We start from the raw sequence: 19,399 nt of genomic DNA, 5'->3' as shown, positions 1-19,399 counted from the left end.
GTCTGCCTCCTGGTGGGTGAGATTGGTCCAGGGAGCTGTGCAGGCTTCCTGGTGGGCAGGACTGGTGCCTGCCCACTGGTGTGTAGAGCTGGGTCTTGTCCCTCTGGTGAGCAGGGCCATGTCAAGGGGTGTATTTAGAGGTGGCTATGGGCTCAGGAAGACTTTAAGCAGCCTGTCTGCTGATGAGTAAGACTGTGTTCCCACCCTGTTGTTTGTTTGGCCTGAGGCGTTCCAGCACTGGAGCCTCAGCCAACTGGAGTTGGGTGGGGCCAGTTCTTGGTGCCACAATGGCGACCTCCAGGAGAGTTCACACTGATGAATATTCCCTGGGCCCTCTGCCACCAGTGTCTTTGTCCCTACAGTGAGCCACAGCCAACCCCTCCCTCCCCAGGAGGCTCTCCAAGTCCTGCATGTAGGTCTGGCCCTCCAGGAGTGGAGTCTCTGTTTCCCCCAGTCCTGTGGAGCTCCTGCACTCAAGCCCTGCTGGCTTTCAAGCCAAATGCTCTAAGAGCTCCTTCTCCCATTGGCAGACACCCAGGCTGGGGATCCTGACATGGGGCCCAGATCTCTGGGTCCTGTGGGAGAAACTCTGTGATACAATTATTTTCCAGTTTGTGGGTCATCCACCCTGCAGGTATGGGATTTTATTTTATCATGAACGTGCCCCCTTCTACCATCTCGTTGTGGCTTCTTCTTTGTCTTTGGATGTAGAATATGGTTTTTGGTAGGTTCCAGTCTTTTATCTCGATGGTTGTTCAGCAGTTTGTTGTGATTTTGGTGTTTTCGTGAAAGGAAGTGAACTCAAGTCCTTCTACTCTGCCATCTTGTCCTTGTCTGCTGGCACTTATATTCTTGCAGCACCCAGCTCTACCCCATTTGCTAAAGCTGCTTATCCTGGGAAAGCTCACATGAGGCCCTGGAGCGAACACACAGACCAAGACCTTTCTTAAAGGATGATGTGGGCGGCTTATCTCTGCTTCCACTACTGCTGCTCTACCTAACTTATTCACTCATTCAAATTTGTTCGCTCATTCATTCAACATATATTTATTTTCTTCTATATTCCAGGCAATGTATTAGACATAGGGGATTCAGTATCAGAGAGGACATCATCCTGGCTTTACAAAGCATACAAACGGATAAACTTAAAGTCATGTCTTCCTAAATGGTGAAGGATGAGACACAGTGAGCTAAAGTAATTTAATCCAAGTCACACCGTCAAAGGAATATATCCTTAGCTTATGGATTTTGTTTGAAAATAGGAGTGAAATGGTCCATAGATTAGCTATTTGGAAACCGTGATGTATTTACAAATTAACAGAAAGGTTTATTCATTCTCGTCAAGTCATAAAATTACCCCCAAATGAAAAGGTCTGAAGAAACATTGTGGGTGATAAATAAATAAATGGACAATATCCTCCTTTTGACAGTACACTTTCTTTTTCACGTATAGGACAGTTCTTTAAGTTTTCTTTTTTTCATCCTGCTCTCTAAATATTATTGGTCTTGGCCTTTTCCTTTTCTCAATGTACATCCTTTCTTTGGTGACTCATTTACTCTCTTTACTATTTGCTGATGATTCTCAAATATCTTTTTGCTCTAGACCTGCTTACACAATTGTATAGTGTCTCATATTGTCTCATATTTATCATTTCTAAAAAGGAATTCCTCTTTCTTACCCAGATATGTTATACACGAAAGTTTCTTTCCACTTTTCTACATCTTCCTCTTATCTGTCTAGACTGACAGCCATCTGTATCATTCTCTTCTTGGACAGAAGCATGGGAACTTGAGGTAGAGAAATAAATGCTAGTTATGAACACACATTTTCCCATGTTGTGCTTGAAGTGATTTTCTCATGTCTGGCTGACCTTCTGTTTCTCCTACCCTCCAAGATTGTACTAGATTGAACCATGAAAAATTACCATTCTTAAGGTTAAAAAAATAGTCAGATATCAGCAGTTACATATAGTATAACTAATTACTACCTTTGTTGTGGTAAGATGACTTATAAAATTCTCTTATTTTTAAACATAGAGTAAACACAATAGTACTAATGCAAACATCCAAGTTAATATGTTTCTAAGATAAAACAGAACTAAATCTTAGGGAATTAGCTTTATATATTATATTTTCAAGTGAATTTGAGGAGGTTGGGGGTCTGAAATTCTTTATCCTATAAATACAGTTGTTTCTACATTGAAAAGAAAATTTGAAACAATATAGAGTTGTTTTAAACTACAGTTGAAGGCACAGTGATTTTTTAAAGATAATTGTCAAGTCTAAGAACTTCATGTAAAGTTTTTTAAACATTTTAGCTTCAACTAGGAAATATCCTAATTTTATATCAGTCTTCAGTGAATAAGTAGGATGTGGTTACTTTAAAAAATAGAACCTGAGTATTTTAGAGTTTTTACTGACTTTTGGGAAAAAATAGTATTTCTTTTCAATTCTAAGAAGTGATTTATTATACATAAGGCTTTTTGAGTTTCCACTTTAGCTAACAAAATCTTTAAATAGACTAATATATATTCCATTTTGCAAAAAGTGAATGTTTTCATTTATCGTAGAGTTACCTAGCTCTTGACACATAGCATGGCATGTTCTAGCTAAAAGCTTTTTTTTTGTTAATGTGTGTTAGACATGGAATCAGTGTTTTGAAACTTCTTTTAATGAAAATTCTTGATCAAAAAGTATAAATTGCTGATAATTCTTATAAGCTGAGGCTATGGCTTCAATGACTGCTTTGTATTTCCCTTAAATACTCAACAGAAATGGTTTGGGTTTTGTGGGCCATAAAGTCTCTGTCCCAACTACTCAGCTCTGCCTTCATAGGGTGAAAGCAGCCATAGGCAATAGGTAGACAAAAGGTCATGGCTGTGTTCCAGCAAATCTTTATTTCCAAAAAACACGCAGCCAGCCCCTGGGGTCATGGTTTGCTGACTCCTACTTTGATATTCTATAGTGATTTATCCCACAGAAATTTTTGTTATCTGCTTTATATTTTAGTTATTAATTGACTAGTATAGTATCTTATACATGATAAATAATTAAGAACTAATGAAATAAGAATGAAATTTTATGCATTTCATCTTTGGGAAAATGTACATCCTTCTAATACTACTTAGAATATTTCTGCAGAAGTGTCTAACTTGACAACAGAGGTTAAAAAACTGAAGAAAAGTATTGGGAGGAATCAGTCTTAATAAAACATCAAATCAAGCCAAGAATAAAATTGAGTCATTGTGATGGTTTTAAAATATGTCTGCAATTCTTTGATGTTCCCCCTTCCGAAAGATAGTCTTATTTCACTCTCAGTGTGGAGTGGACTTCATGACTCGCTTCTAATGAATAGGCTATGGCAGAAATAGCTGTGTGTGACTAGGTCATAATAGACATTGCGGCTTCTTCCTTGCTCACTCTCTCTCTTGGATTATTCACCTCCGGGGGGTGGGGGGGGGGCGGGAACCTACTGCCATGAAGTCAGGCCATACGGAGGCCTACATAGCGAGAAACTGAGGCCTCCAGCTAACAGCCTTCTTGGAAATGGATTCCCTAGTCTCAGTCAAGACTTCAGATGACTGCAGCTTATGTCATATCTTGACTACAACCTCATGAAAAACTCTGAGCCAGAACTCAGAAAAATTCTGAGATAAGCACTAGTGAATTCTTGACTGACAGAAACTGTGAGATAAGTATTTATTGTTTTAAGCCACTGACTTTGGGGTGATCTGTTCTGCAGTAATAGATAACTAATACAATAATATAAAAGATTTCAACATTTGTTTTGAAATGAATAAGAATGAATTGAAAGGAACAGAAATGGAGGCCATCCATATTTTTCTTCTGATGATCCATAGATTAAAAATATGAATAAATTATGCCCATTTCCACATACCCATAATTTGCATTTGAGCACTTAAAAATTGAACAAATAACTTTCTGCCCTTGACTCTCGTTGGCATATGTGGCACTTAAGGTTTCATGGGTAAAAATTAGAACAAGTCATAGCGCCATAATCTGTCCTTTTAAACAGTGTTTCTGCAATAAGAGAAGGTTATAGGGCACCTTTGCCTAATACATGTCTCTCTGCTGTGAGTTCTGTAACTCACAAAGCATTCCCAGTGCAAGGAATCTGCCTAGAGACAACTGGCTAGGACATAGACCTTGGGAGCATGTAAAACCTGCCAATATCTTCTCTCTGATACAGATGTGTTGAATTAGTCTGTTTTCTTTTAAAAACAAAACAAAACTCATTTTATGAAATAGAGCAAAAAAAAATTAAGTTTTGAATATAATTTCCTTCTATTTAGAAGAGTATTTTTCTATTGTAGATGAGTTTCTTTTATTTGGCAGATAGAACAAAAATTAGATTCTAAATAAAATAATTTTCAAACTATGTCCTCAAGCAATTATTGTGCCTCCTCCTTTTTGCCGTCAAACTTCGTAAAAGAATAAACTACACAGTTCTTTTCCACTTTCTCCTCACTTGTATTCTCTTTGGCAAAATTACATCCAAACACAAAAAAGGTACTGAAATTGTTCTTAAAGGTCACCGCCAGCCTTCTAATTGCCAAATCCTATGACTTTGTCTCAACAGTCATCCTTCTCAACCCTTCCACATAACACTGATGTCTTGCTATCTGAAACTTTTCCCTTCTTAAACTTTCCTTGCACATTCCTGATTCTCCTCTCTTCCTTTTGTTTTTCCTTCTATCTCTTGCTTCCAAAGAATTTTCATTAAAATTCTCTCCTGTTTTTCTTCTGTTATTACTGTATGTACTGCATCATTCTTATGATTTCAGGAATTGATTTTTCTATGGACTCACAAATTAATATTTCAGGATAGACTCTCTGATTGTCCCATGAGCCATAATTGTCAATTAAGAGCCATAATTGTCCCATGGCTTAATTCATCATCTCTCCTCTGAGACTGGCTTCTCCCCTGAGCTACTGTTTCTTTGAGTCATGATACCATTGTCATAAGAGTCATTACACTTAAACTAGACTATTACAATAGCTTCTAACTGTTTACACCATTTTGTATCTTTTTCCCATTTCCACACATTGAACACAGTGTTGTTAAATTACTGTCCATTCAGTACAGATACGATTACATTCCTCCTTTACTCAAACCGACAATGATTCTTCAACAAACACAAATTTTTCTTCAAACACCACAAATACAAATGCACTTGGCAGTCAAAGCCCTCAATAGTATATCACCATATCTATCCCAGTCTCTTTCCTACACATATCCTGTTTGCCAGACAATCTGGATTTGCTTTATGTTTGACATATGTTTCATCATTTGCTACCTCCCATTTTCTGTTCAGATCATTCCCTCTACGTTGAATACACTTTCACCATTTATCTTGTCAACAGTTGGCCGTACCTCAAATATTGTGTTCTCTGTAAAGCTTTTCCTTATGTTCTCAACCAGACATAATCTCTGCTGCCTTTGCATTATATAGGATTTTATTTTTCTTCTCTTAACTTACAGAAAATATGCTTTTCCTCATCCAACTTACTAGATTATGAACGCCTTATTATATTTCACTCATCTTTGTAACCTCTACCACTCTTAGCACAGAGCTTGTTACATGAACACATAAATATGTGTTTAATTTTATTTTCTTCAGATCATTTTGCACTTATTGAATAAGTTGATTTGCAATCGAAACCAGAGGTTGGTTCAGTGCACTTTATACCATCTTCATTTATAAAAAGATTTCTGTGAGACTAACTTTTGAATAAGCCAATTGAGATAGATTACAAAGTTTTTCAATTAAACATAGTTTAATTTAATGTATTTTTAGGAGAATATTAACAGCTATAACAAATAAACCTAAAAATTTTTGTAGGCTTAACTTGATAAGAAGTTGTTTTTGCTCATGTTACTAGTCCAGTGTGGGTATTACCAGGTAGCTCTCTCTGACAAAGTGACTGAGATGCCCGGCTTCCTTTTTTCTTATGGCTCCACCATCTCCTAGGGCCTTTAGTACATAGGTTAGAAGAAAGTGAAGGAAAATCACCTGTTTTTCAGGCAAACAAGTACCAGATTTCATCAATTCTAAAATACAAGTTGCATCAGTCACATTAGGCTAAGTTTTGCTGCAGAAAGAAATACCCTCAAAATATCAGTGGCTTATGACAACAAGTTTGCTTGTTACTTGCACTCTGTCCGCTGTTGGTTGGCTGTGGCTCTATCCATCTCTTCTGCATTCTGACACCTAGGCTTCAGGAGCAGCTCCTATCTGGGACATGGCTGACCTCAGGGTAGAAGGAAAAAAAGAAACTGGCTTAAAAAAAAAAAGTGGCACATATCACTACCACACACACTCACTTTTATTTGGTCAAAGTAAGTTACATAGAGAAGCCAGATGTCAACAAGATGGAGGATTATATTTTTGCCATTGACACCGCAAGCCACATGGCCAAGGCTGACATCAGAAATGCAGGGATGTGTACTCTTTCAACAGAAAGGAGCAGTGAATATTTTTAACAATAATACAGTTTTTTTCACATTTTAGTATTTGTAAAATTAGGATGTTTCTTACAATCAGTGGTGAATTAAATTACTTGGAAGACTCTTTTTCTCTTTAGAGATAAAAAAGTAATAGTGCATCTTACAATCAATAACATCCTAGGTTTAAGGAAATTTGAGAGGCCTCAACTCTAAATGTGTTCATCTGATTCACCTGTTGATTTCCAGGTGTGTGGATAGTTTTCAGATTAAACAGTAATATAGATTTAAAGAGTAAGTAGATATAAAGCCTGTGTAGTTCAGATTCTTTACTACTGGTCTAAACCTGTTTAGAGTGCTTATTTTCAGTTCTGTAGTAGGAATAGCTATAAAAACATTAGAAAAAAATGAGTGAGAGAATTTTCAAAGAGGAGAAAACAGAGAAATAATTAGTGTACTAGAGTAGAGAGCTTAGAAATATGCCATGGATAAAATGTTATAAAAATGGCACCACAGATTGTTTTGGATTTGACACCGAAAGCAAAGACAATAAAAGCAAAAATAAACAAGTGGAACTACATCAAACTCGAGAGCTTCTGCAGAGCAAAGGAAATCATTAACAAAATGAAGAGGCAACCTGGTGAATGGAAGAAAATGTTTGCAAATCATATATCTGATAAGGAGCTAATATCCAAAATATATAGAGAACTCATACAGGGCTTCCCTGGTGGCGCAGTGGTAGAGAATCTGCCTGCTAATGCAGGGGACACGGTTTCGAGCCCTGGTCTGGGAGGATCCCACATGCCGCAGAGCAACTAGCCCAGTGAGCCACAACTACTGAGCTTGCGCGTCTGGAGCCTGTGCTCCACAACAAGAGAGGCCACGATAGTGAGAGGCCCGTCCACCGCGATGAAGAGTAGCCCCCGCTTGCCACAACTAGAGAAAGCCCATGCACAGAAACGAAGACCCAATGCAGCCAAAATAAATTAATTAATTAATAAACTCCTACCCCCAACATCTTCTTTAAAAAAAACAAACAAAAAAAATGACCAAAAAAACCCTCATTAGAATACAGCAATAATTGACAGAATCTATAGAAAACACACTGGGCTACTTGAAGGGGTAGTATAGCATTATAAAAAAGAAAAAAAAAAAAACTCATACAACTCAATAGCAAAAAACAAGCAATTTGATTTAAAAATGAGCAGAGGGTCTGAATAGGTATTTCTCCAAATGAGATGGCCAGCAGGCAAAGGAAAAGGTCTTAACATCACTAATCATCAGGGAAATGCAAATCAAAACCACAATGAGACATCACCTCACACTTGTTACAATGGCTGTTACAAAAGATAAGAAATAACAAATGTTGGCGAGAATGTGGAGAAAAGGGAACCCTCGTGCACAGTTGGTGAGAATGTAAACTGGTGCAGCCACTGTGGAAAACAATATGGAGGTTCCTCAAAAAATTAAAAATAGAACTACCATATGATTCCACTTCTAGGTATTTATCTGAAGAAAACAAAAGCATGAACTTGAAAATATATATGCACCCCCATGTTCACTGAAGCATTGTTTACAATAACCAAGATATGGAAACAACCTTTTTAAGTTTCCATCGATGGATGAATGGGTAAAGAAGATGTGGTTTATGTGTACAATGGAACACTACTCAACCATAAAAAGGGTACATCTTGCCATTTGTGGCAACATGGATGAGCCTTGAGGACATTATGCTAAGTGAAATAAGTCAAAGACAAATACCATATCATCTCACATATATGTGGAATCTAAAAAAAATATTTTTTAAACCAAGCTCATAGATACAGAGAATAGATTGACGGTTGCCAGAGGCAGGGGCTGAGGGGTGGGCAAAATAGGTGAAGGGGATCAAAAGGTACAAATGTCCAGTTATAAAATAAGTAAGCCACGGGGATGTAATGTACAGCATAGAAGCTATAGTTAATAATACTGTATTGCCTATCTGAAAGTCGCCAAGAGAGTCAATCTTAAATGTTCTCATCACAAGAAAAAAATTCTGTAACTGTGTATGGTGATGAGGGATATTAACTAGACTTACTGTGGTGATCATTTCACAATATATACAAATATTGAATCATTATGCTGTACACCTAAAGCTAATATATTGTTGTATGTCATTTATAGCTCGATAATTTTTTTTAAAAGATTGACACCACAAATTAATGGGAAAAGTAAATTTTAGTATGTATAGTATTTGGAAAACTGGGTCACTATGTGGAAAAAATTTAGTTGGATCTCTATCTCACCCCTGGTGAAAAAGATGTACTCCAAATGGATTAAAGACCTACCTTAAAAAGTTAACACTAGGGCTTCCCTGGTGGCTCAGTGGTTGAGAGTCCGCCTGCCGATGCAGGGGACACGGGTTCGTGCCCCGGTCCGGGAAGATCCCACATGCCGCCGAGTGGCTGGGCCCATGAGCCATGGCCGCTGAGCCTGCGTGTCCGGAGCCTGTGGTCTGCAACGGAAGAGGCCACAACAGTGAGAGGCCCACGTACCACCAAAAAAAAAAAAAAAAAGTTAACACTAATAGAAAAGAATGCCCATTACCTAATGACATAAAGGTAGAGGAAGGCTTCTTAAACAAGATCCAGAAAATACAAATCATAAGACAAAAAATGGTTGGATGTGGCTACATCAAAATTAAGGATTTCTATCAATGAAGGATGTCAAAATAATCTCACAGGTGATGAATCACAAGAAGGAATTTATAACATCTAAAACCAGCAAGGAGTTTATACCTTGAATGAACAAGAATTCCTGAAAATTATCACAAAAAAATATAGGCAACCTCAGGAGCAAAATTTGGACAAAAGATATGGATAGAAATTGCACAAAAATTGCATTCTTTTTGTAGTAGGTCTTTGAAATCTAGTGTGCCTTTTACATTTAAGTACATGTCAATTTGGACTAGCCACATTTCAAGTGTTCAATAGCCACTTACACTCATCTACCTTAGAAAGCTTCTTAACTCATCTGCCTCATCTGTTAAAGGGGAATTATGATAATACTACCAAATATAGTTGGTAGGAAGTATTTAACGTATGTTAATGTATACATAGTCACCAGATAGATAGATAGATAGATATGGATGAGGATATAGATATTGGGTTGGCCAAAAAGTTCATTTGGGTTTTTCTGTAAGATCTTACGTAAGAGCAGGAAAAACACGAACAAACTTTTTGGCCAACCCAATTTTTGTGGATAAAATCATGCCCCATACATTAACTTCAGGTAGCTTCAACACAGCAAACCATTTTTTCATGATCCAGGTACCTTCTATATGCTAATATGTAATATTATATAATCTAAATAGTGTCTTTGCTTGGTAGCTATTGCAAAAGAAAATGTTTCATACATTTTTAAATAAAAGAAAATAACTTCATAATTGAAGACAGTCAGGGAGAAGGATTATACGCTTGTTGTAAAGCTTGTTCTGCATTACCATTTTTGCTTTCTACACTGCTTGAAGTAGAATCCATAGAGACAAAGGTAGAGGCACCCTGAGCGTTGTTCACTCTGAAACAGTGGTACTGATTGCCTTCTTTCACTTCTTCTGCGAAATTCGTTCTTTACTTCAAGCTATTTTCTCCACCTAGAACTCTCTTCCTCCTTTCTGCGCTTGGCTGGCTGGCCTCTTTTTATTCTTCAGCTTTCAGTTTAAATGTCAGGTCTCAGGTTTACCCTGACCATCTTTCCTAAAATAGGACTTGTCTTTTATTCTCCACCTCAGCATCACAGTTTCCTTTGTGAACCTGTATCATAATTTATAAATGTTCACTTTCTAATTTAGTTGTTTCTGTTACAAGACTTTTTGCCTCCTCGGGGCAGGGCCTAGATCTCCTTTTGCTTCCTAATGAAATCTCAGCAAGCAACAGAGTGCGTGGCACAAAGTAGGCACCAAATATTTTTGAATGAATTAATGAGTGGGTATGTGCTATTCCCTCATGTGTTGAGGAGCTTTCAAAGAAGGAAGTCACAGAAATGATTTCTTAAGCTAGTGTATCCACACCAAGAATCTACAAAAACAGCAGGAGTTTTTATGACATCCACTGGACTGTAAGTTCTACAAGGATAGGGACTATGTTTGAATTTGAAACTCAGTGCCTCCCAGCAGCCAGCCTGTCACATATTAGACATTCATATATATTTGTTGATTAACTGAATAATTAATTCTGATGTGAAGTCTTAGGCCGGATGCCTATACCAGGAGGAATTTTACTCTAAGATAAAATTTAGGATGAGTTAGAAAGAAACATCATGTTTATAGGTGATTTAAAACCAGGATGCTATAATAGTAATACAATATATGTGTATTTTCTGTTATATTTTTTCCTAAAAGGGACCTGTTGGTTCACCTGGAGAAGTTGGAATGACTGGAAGCACTGGTGAAAAGGTAATTTCTTTCATTGTTTTGTTCAGTAGTAAGGATTCTAAGCTAAACTCAAAGGAGAGACAGTCATGATATTTTATGAATTAGAAACTAGAAATTACTCATAACTTAAAATGCATTACCTGTACTGAATCTCTTAAATATATTGAAATATAGCTGATAGCATGTATGTTTCTAATTTTTAAAAGGCAGAGTACTCTTTTGGCTATAATGATGTGCTCAGAAGAGAAAAGATGAAATTGATGGTCTAGGTTTATGACTAGAAAATATTTAAATCTACTTATGAGAACAAGCTCCTAAAGGAAACAGTTTTGAAAGTGAAGAATAAGTTATCACTTTCCCTGATCCAAGTTTCAGTCACAAACTCTTTATATCCTCTTGGAATTCAGTATGAAGTTTTTCAAAGATCTTTTTGGCTATTGTGATGGAAATTGTAATTTGCTTAAGAATTTCCTAGAAATAATTATCTTGGGAGTGATTTTCCATATTGAATTTCAAATTTAGGAAAGTCTTTTTAAAAAAAAAATAAGTAATTCTTTATTTGAAACCAGCAAGGACATTTTCTTGAATTTTTTTTAATAGAATCTTATAATGAACTAGAAGGTAATAAACCAAAAACTTCAAGTCTTTGACTGAAACCTGACTTGCTGACTATAAAGCAGAAGCATGATAGTCTAATGTGCAAGGCTACTGTTTGTGAGTAATTAAGTAGAGCCAGGATTAGAAGTAAATTAGATAATATTCCAGTTATTTCCATCTGAAATTTTTAATTTAAGTCAAACTCAACATATTGGCTTGGCCAAAAGGTTCCTTCAGTTTTTAAGTAAAAAATAAAAGACACATTTTTCATTTTCACCAAGAACTTTATTGAACAACTTATTCACTGTTTTGTTCCACTACCTTCTCCCATTTTTCTGGCAACTTCATAATTCCATCTTCCCAAAACTTTTTATCATTTTTGAGCAAAGAACTGTTCCAGGTGCCTTTTACAGTCTTCCAGGGAAGGTGCAATGTCTGGTGAATACGGCGGATGAATCAGAACTTCCCAGCCAAGTTGTAACAGTTTTTATTTCTTGTCATCAGAGAAACATGTGGTCTTGCATTATCCTGATGGAAGATAATGAGTTTTCTGTTGACTAATTTCGGATGCTTTTTATCCAGTGCTGCTTTCAGTTGGTCTAACTGGGAGCAGTACTTGTTGGAATTAATCATTTGGTTTTCTGGAAGGAGCTCATAATAGAGGACTCCCTTCCAATCTCACCATATGTACAGCATCAACTTCTTTGGATGAGACCGGCCTTTGGTGTGGTTGGTGGTGGTTCATCTCACTTGCCCCACCATCTCTTCCATTCCACATTATTGTAGTTTCCACTTTTCATCGCCCATCACAATTTGTTTTAAAAACAGAACATTTTTATTATGTTTTACTAGAGAATCACATGCAGAAATATGGTCAAGAAGGTTTTTTTTGATTAAATTATGTGAAACCCAAACATCAAAGCAATTAGTATAACCAAGCTGGTGGAAATGATTTTCAACACTTGATTTGGATATTGTGCTATAACGTTGATTGTTCTCAGTTAATGTCTTGATTTGATTGCTATCAACTTCAACTGGTCTACCCAACTGTGGAGCATTGTCCAGCAAGAAACCTCTAGCACAAAACTTCACAAAACACTTTTGAGACGTTTGATCAGTCACAGCACCTTCTCCATACACTGCACAAATCATGTTTTTGCGTTTCAGTTGCATTTTTACCTTTCTTGAAAGAATAAAGCATAATATGCAGAAAAATGTTGCTTTTTTCTTCCATCTTCAGTATTAAGATGGCTACACAAGAATTCACCAATTTTGATAATATTTTTAAATGCACGCTGATATGACAGCTGTCATAATACAATCTAACAAAATTGTTTCGAATGAAGTTAAAGACAACTAAGTGCTACTAGAGCCATCTTACGGAAAAAAACAAACGTACCTTTTGGCCAACCCAGTATTTAAAATTCATCATTTTTTTCCCACATCCAAACTGGTCTCTTCCCAATTATCTCATTTCTATCAGTATGCCTTATACCTAACTCTATTCTTCCAGTCTTCCAGAATAGATAGAGTGCACCCATCTTTGCATTTCCCTTTTCCTCCATCCTCTATGCCTAATCTTTTAGCAGGTCTTAGAGTTTTTTCTTTACAATTTGTCCTTTCTAATAGTCAATCCAAAGCTACTGCCTCAGACGTACTCTTATTAGTTTATCTTAAATTTACCCTCTATCATATTTACGCTACCCTTTCCCTATCTTTTAATCCAGCCTACATACTATAAGCAGAAGACTAATTCTGATGGGTCATGATAAAGCATTTTGAAGAACCTTCATTAGCCTCCCTATTGTCGAAGTCTCTTAACAGCTCTACTTTGCTGTCAAGATACTATGTGATTTTGGCTTAATCAGTTCATCCAACAAATTTTCTAATATTCTCCAGTATAAACCTTTCTTGCTCCCCATCTCATATTTCATACTTGTCCCTATTCTTATTCTTACTGTTTTCTTGGTTTAGAGTATCCTCTCCCCTTCCCTCTATTTATTCAAAGCCAAACTATACTACTCAATTAAAATCCTATCTCCTCTGTAAAGTCTTTCCAGATTATTCTAATCCTTCCTGATTTCTTCCCTTCCTGGGCTTAGAATAAGTACCACACGATTTAAAATTTCATTGTCCTTTAATTGATTCATCTTTGTTAATGTCATGTTTTCAATTACTTGAGGGTAGAGTCTAAGTCAAATATCTGTTATATCTCTCCAACTCTCACTTAGTACATTAAAAGTGATTGATATATACTTGTTGATTTTTTTATTAATATAACAAATATAAAATGACATCAGTTCAAAAAATTTAGATGGTTTTGTACTTCTTTCATTCTGGTTTAGTTACTTCTGTATTAGGTTAAATTTTCTACACTAACATGTTGAAAAGTCTTGGAATTTTAATGTAAATCAGTTTAGACCTTTAATCTGCTGTGGCATATGTGATTATCATGATTATGCTTAATTGTGATGGACAGATTACAGAAATAAAATTTTGTTCAATGGTTATACACTTAATTTTTACAATATGCTTTCATACTTTTACAGTTCTTATATTTTATATGTCTCAAAATTATAAGAATTCTACTTGCAAAACTAGAATACGATGCATGATCAATTTTAAATCTTGATTATTCATAATTTCTATTTTCATCATTTTAATAAGACTTTTTAGTATTTTATCCCTTAAAGAGTATCTTAAGAGAACTTTTATTAAAAGTCTAGCAACTTTAGGGTAAAAATGCAAAATTTGTAATTTTAAAAATTACTGAAAATTAGGATGAGTTTCCTGTCTAGGCTTAGCTCATTCATGACTAATTAACATGCCTCAATGTTTTTATTTTGTCTTTGTTTTAAAAGGGAGAACGTGGAAATCCAGGGCCATTAGGTCCCCAGGGGGAAAAGGGCGTTATGGTAAGAGCTCAGTGATTTGAAAGATATGTGTCCAAAGAACATAATAAAGTTAAGGCATTCCAAAGGTGGAATTGCCTTGAATGAAGTTTTAAGTAAGTGAAAAATGCTATTTTGTGGTAAATTTCCATTAGAATTTTCTTCTACTCTAAACAGTTTACCATTCAGAATGCTGATTGGCACTGAAAAGCATGCAACTCACATGGCTAGGTCTAATGAGCCTATAGTTTTAAGAGAAGAATTAAACCATCCTAAGTTAGCTTAAGTGGATGAAGAAGAAAATTCAATTAGGATTCTACTTTTTTTTATATAACTTATAGTTTATATGGCATATATCATCATTGCCACTTTTCCATGAGTTTGTGGTCACAATGTAATTATTTGATACGTGGAAGAGCAGAATGCAGAATTTATCTTACATTCTTTTATCTTTAAGATAGTAATAGCTGATAAATTTTATATCTAGATTGCAGTTTTTCATTTATTAAAGTTTCTAAATGTGATAGAAATGAGCAATTATTTTCAATTAAAGAATCTTGCTTTCAGAAAATATATTGTGATGGATCTGGTGTACATAATGCTATCTACAAATTCATTGTACATAAATTTTTGCTCAGTTTTAACTTCTGTATTATGAGTAGAGCACTGTAAGATTATTTTTTTACCTATCTCCAATTGCTGTCAACTAGGAAGTTTAATATACCCATAAGGCTAATTAATTTCACGAATTATTGACTCCTAAGGCATTCTCTGAATCATTTGAATATGTTTAAACCACAAAGGGCGTGTTCCTTCTGAAATTTGACAGGCTAAAATATTTGTACACATTCACATTTCTTTTATTTTTTAACATCTTTATTGGAGTATAATTGCTTTACAATGGTATGTTAGTTTCTGCTTTATAACAAAGTGAATCAGCTATATGTATACATATATCCCCATATGCCCTCCCTCTTGTGTCCCTCCCACATTCCCTATCCCACCCCTCTAGGTGGTCACAAAGCACCGAGCTGATCTCTCTGTGCTATGCGGCTGCTTCCCACTAGCTAACTATTTTACATTTGGTGGTATATATAAATCTATGCCACTCTCTCACTTCGTCCCAGCTTACCGTTCCAACCCCTCGGTGTCCTCAAGTCCATTCTCTACATCTGCATCTTTATTCCTGTCCTGCCCCTAGGTTCTTCAGAACCTTTTTTTTTTTTTTTTAAGATTCCATATATATGTGTTAGCATATGGTTTGTGATTTTTTTCTTTTTGACTTACTTCACTCTGTATGACAGACTCTAAGTGCATCCACCTCACTGCAAGTAACTCAATTTCATTTCTTTTTATGGCTGAGTGATATTCCATTGTATATATGTGCCACATCTTCTTTATCCATTCATCTGTTGATGGACACTTAGGTTGCTTCCATGTCCTGGCTATTGTAAATAGTGCAGCAATGAGCATTGTGACACATGACTCTGAATTATGGTTTTCTCAGGGTATATGCCCAGTAAAGCGATTGCTAGGTCGTATGGTAGTTCTATTTGTAGTTTTTTAAGGAACCTCCATACTGTTCTCCATAGTGGCTGTACCAATTTACATCCCCTCCAACAGTGCAAGAGGGTTCCCTTTTCTCCACACCCTCTCCAGCATTTATTGTTTATCGATTTCTTGATGATGGCCATTCTGACCTGTGTGAGGTGATAGCTCATTGTAGTTTTGATTTGCATTTCTCTAATGATCAGTGATGTTGAGCATCTTTTCATGTGCTGCTTGGCCATCTGTATGTCTTCTTTGGAGAAATTTCTGTTTAGGTCTTCTGCCCATTTTTGGATTGGGTTGTTTGTTTTTTGGATATTTAGCTGCATGAGCTGCCTGTAAATTTTGGAGATTAATCCTTTGTCAGTTGCTTCATTTGCAAATATTTTCTCCCATTCTGAGGGCTGTCTATTCGTCTTGTTTATGGCTTCCTTTGCTGTGCAAAAGCTTCTAAGTTTCATTAGGTCCCATTTGTTTATTTTTGTTCTTATTTCCATTTCTCTAGGAGTTGGGTCAGAAAGGATCTTGCTGTGATTTATGTCATAGAGTGTTCTGCCTATGTTTTCCTCTGACAGTTTTATAGTGTCTGACCTTACATTTAGGTCTTTAATCCATTTTGACTTAATTTTTATGTATGGTGTTAGGGAATGTTCTAATTTCATTCTTTTCCATGTAGCTGTCCAGTTTTCCCAGCACCACTAATTGAAGAGGCTGTCTTTTCTCTATTGTATATTCTTGCCTCCTTTATCAAAAATAAGGTGACCATATGTGTGTGGGTTTACCTCTGGGCTTTCTATCCTGTTCCATTGATCTATAATTTCGTTTTTGTGCCAGTACCATATTGTCTTGATTACTGTAGCTTTGTAGTATACTCCAAAGTCCGGGAGCCTGATTCCTCCAGCTCCGTTTTTCTTTCTCCAGATTCCTTTGGCTACTCGGGGTCTTTTGTGTTTCCATACAAATTGTGAAATTTTTTGTTCTGGTTCTGTAAAAAATGCCATTGGTAGTTTGAAAGGGATTGCACTGAATCTGTAGATTGCTTTGGGTAGTATAGTCATTTTCACAATGTTGATTCTTCCAATCCAAGAACATGATATATCTCTCCATCTGTTTGTATCATCTTTAATTTCTTTCATCAGTGTCTTATACTTTTCTGCATGCAGGTCTTTTGTCTCCTTAGGTAGGTTTATTCCTAAGTATTTTATTCTTTTTGTTGCAGTGGTAAATGGGAGTGTTTCCTTATTTTCTCTTTCAGATTTTTCATCATTAGTGTATAGGAATGCAAGAGATTTCTGTGCATTAATTTTGTATCCTGCAACTTTACCAAATGCATTGATTAGCTCTAGTAGTTTTCTGGTAGCATCTTTAGGATTCTCTATGTATAGTATCATGTCATCTGCAAAGAGTGCCAGCTCAACTTCTTCTTTTCAGATTTGGATTCCTTTTATTTCTTTTTCTTCTCTGATTGCTGAGGCTAAGACTTCCAAAACTATGTTGAATAACAGTGGTGAGAGTGGACACCCTTGTCTTGTTCCTGATCTTAGAGGAATTGGTCTCAGTTTTTCACCACTGAGAATGATGCTGGCTGTGGGTTTGTCATATATGGCCTTTATTATGTTGAGGTAAGTTCCATCTGTGCCTACTCTCTGGAGGGTTTTTATCATAAATAGGTGTTGTATTTTGTTGAAAGCTTTTTCTGCAACTATTGAGATGATCATATGGTTTTTCTCCTTCAATTTGTTAATATGGTTTATCACATTGATTGATTTGCATATATTGAAGAATCGTTGCATTCCTGGGGTAAACCCCACTTGATCATGGTGTATGATCCTTTTCATGTGCTGTTGGATTCTGTTTGCTAGTATTATGTTGAGGATTTTTGCATCCATGTTCATTAGTGATATTGGCCTGTAGTTTTCTTTCTGTGTGACATCCTTGTCTGGTTTTGGTATCGGTGACGGTGACCTTGTAGAATGAGTTTGGGAGTGTTCCTCCCTCTGCTGTATTTTGGAAGAGTTTAAGAAGGGTAGGTGTTAGCTCTTCTCTAAATGTTTGATAGAATTCTCCTGTGAAGCCGTCTGGTCCTAGGCTTTTGTTTGTTGGAAGATTTTTAATCACAGTCTCAATTTCAGTACTTGTGATTAGTCTGTTTATATTTTGTATTTCTTCCTGGTTCAGTCTCAGAAGGTTGTGCTTTTCTAAGAATTTATTCACTTCTTCCAAGTTGTCCATTTTATTCGCATATAGTTGCTTGTAGTAATCTCTCATGATCCTTTGCATTTCTGCAGTGTCAGTTGTTACTTCTCCTTTTTCATTTCTTATTCTATTGATTTGAGTCTTCTCCCTTTTTTTCTTGATCAGTCTGGCTAATGGTTTATCAATTTTGCTTATCTTTTCAAAGAACCAGCTTTTAGTTTTATTGATCTTTGCTGTTGTTTCCTTCATTTCTTTTTCATTTATTTCTGAACTGATCTTTATGATTTCTTTCCTTTTGCTAATTTGGGGGTTTTTGCTCTTCTTTCTCTAATTGCTTTAGGTGTAAGGTTAGGTTATTTATTTTAGATGTTTCTTGTTTCTTGAGGTAGGATTGTATTGCTATAAACTTCCTTCTTAGAACTGCTTTTGCTGATTCCTATAGGTTTTGGGTCGTCGTGTTTTCATTGTCATTTGTTTCTAGGTATTTTTTGACTTCCTCTTTGATTTCTTCAGTGATCTCTTGGTTATTTAATAGCATATTGTTTAGCCTCCATGTGTTTGTTTTTTCACAGATTTTTTCCTGTAATTGATATCTAGTCTCATAGCATTGTGGTCAGAAAAGATACTTGACAACGATTTCAGTTTTCTTAAATGTACTGAGGCTTGATTTGTGACCCAAGATACGATCTATCCTGGAGAATGTTCCATGAGCACTTGAGAAGAAAGTGAATTTTGTTGTTTTTGGATGGAATGTCCTATAAATATCAATTAAGTCCATCTTGTTTAATGTGTCATTTAAAGCTTGTGTTTCCTTATTTACTTTCATTTTGGATGATCTGTCAATTGGTGAAACTGGGGTGTTAAAGTCCCCAACTATGATTGTGTTAATGTCGATTTCCCCTTTTATGGCTGTTAGCATTTGCCTTTTGTATTGAGGTGCTCCTATGTTGGGTGCATAAATTTTTACAATTGTTATATCTTATTCTTGGGTTGATCCTTTGATCATTACATAGTGTCCTTCTTTGTCTCTTGTAATAGTCTTTATTTTAAAGTATATTTTGTCTGATATGAGTATTGCTATTCCAGCTTTCTTTTGATTTCCATTTGTATGGAATATCTTTTTCCACCCCCTCACTTTAGTCTGTCTGTGTCCCTAGGTCTGAAGTGGGTCTCTTTTAGACAACATATAAATGGTTCTTGTTTTTGTATCCATTCAGCCAGTCTATGTCTTTTGGTTGGAGCATTTAATCCATTACATTTACGGTCGTTATCGATATGTATATTCCTATT

The 19,399-nt window shown here is 36.0% G+C and overlaps 1 protein-coding gene across 1 annotated transcript in view; it reads left to right on the top strand.

Annotated features, from left to right (window-relative positions):
- The window catches only part of COL24A1 (collagen type XXIV alpha 1 chain), a 542,658-nt gene that overhangs the window by 367,073 nt on the left and 156,186 nt on the right, over positions 1-19,399 (top strand). The window contains exons 27-28 of the mRNA XM_079924384.1: positions 10,845-10,898; positions 14,336-14,389. Of these exons, the coding sequence (XP_079780510.1) occupies positions 10,845-10,898; positions 14,336-14,389 (108 nt within the window). The remainder of the gene's footprint in view (positions 1-10,844; positions 10,899-14,335; positions 14,390-19,399) is intronic.

The sequence above is a fragment of the Stenella coeruleoalba genome, assembly GCF_951394435.1.
Source record: "Stenella coeruleoalba genome assembly, chromosome: 1".
NCBI lineage: Eukaryota > Metazoa > Chordata > Mammalia > Artiodactyla > Delphinidae > Stenella > Stenella coeruleoalba.
This window is presented reverse-complemented; position numbering and strand designations above follow the sequence as displayed.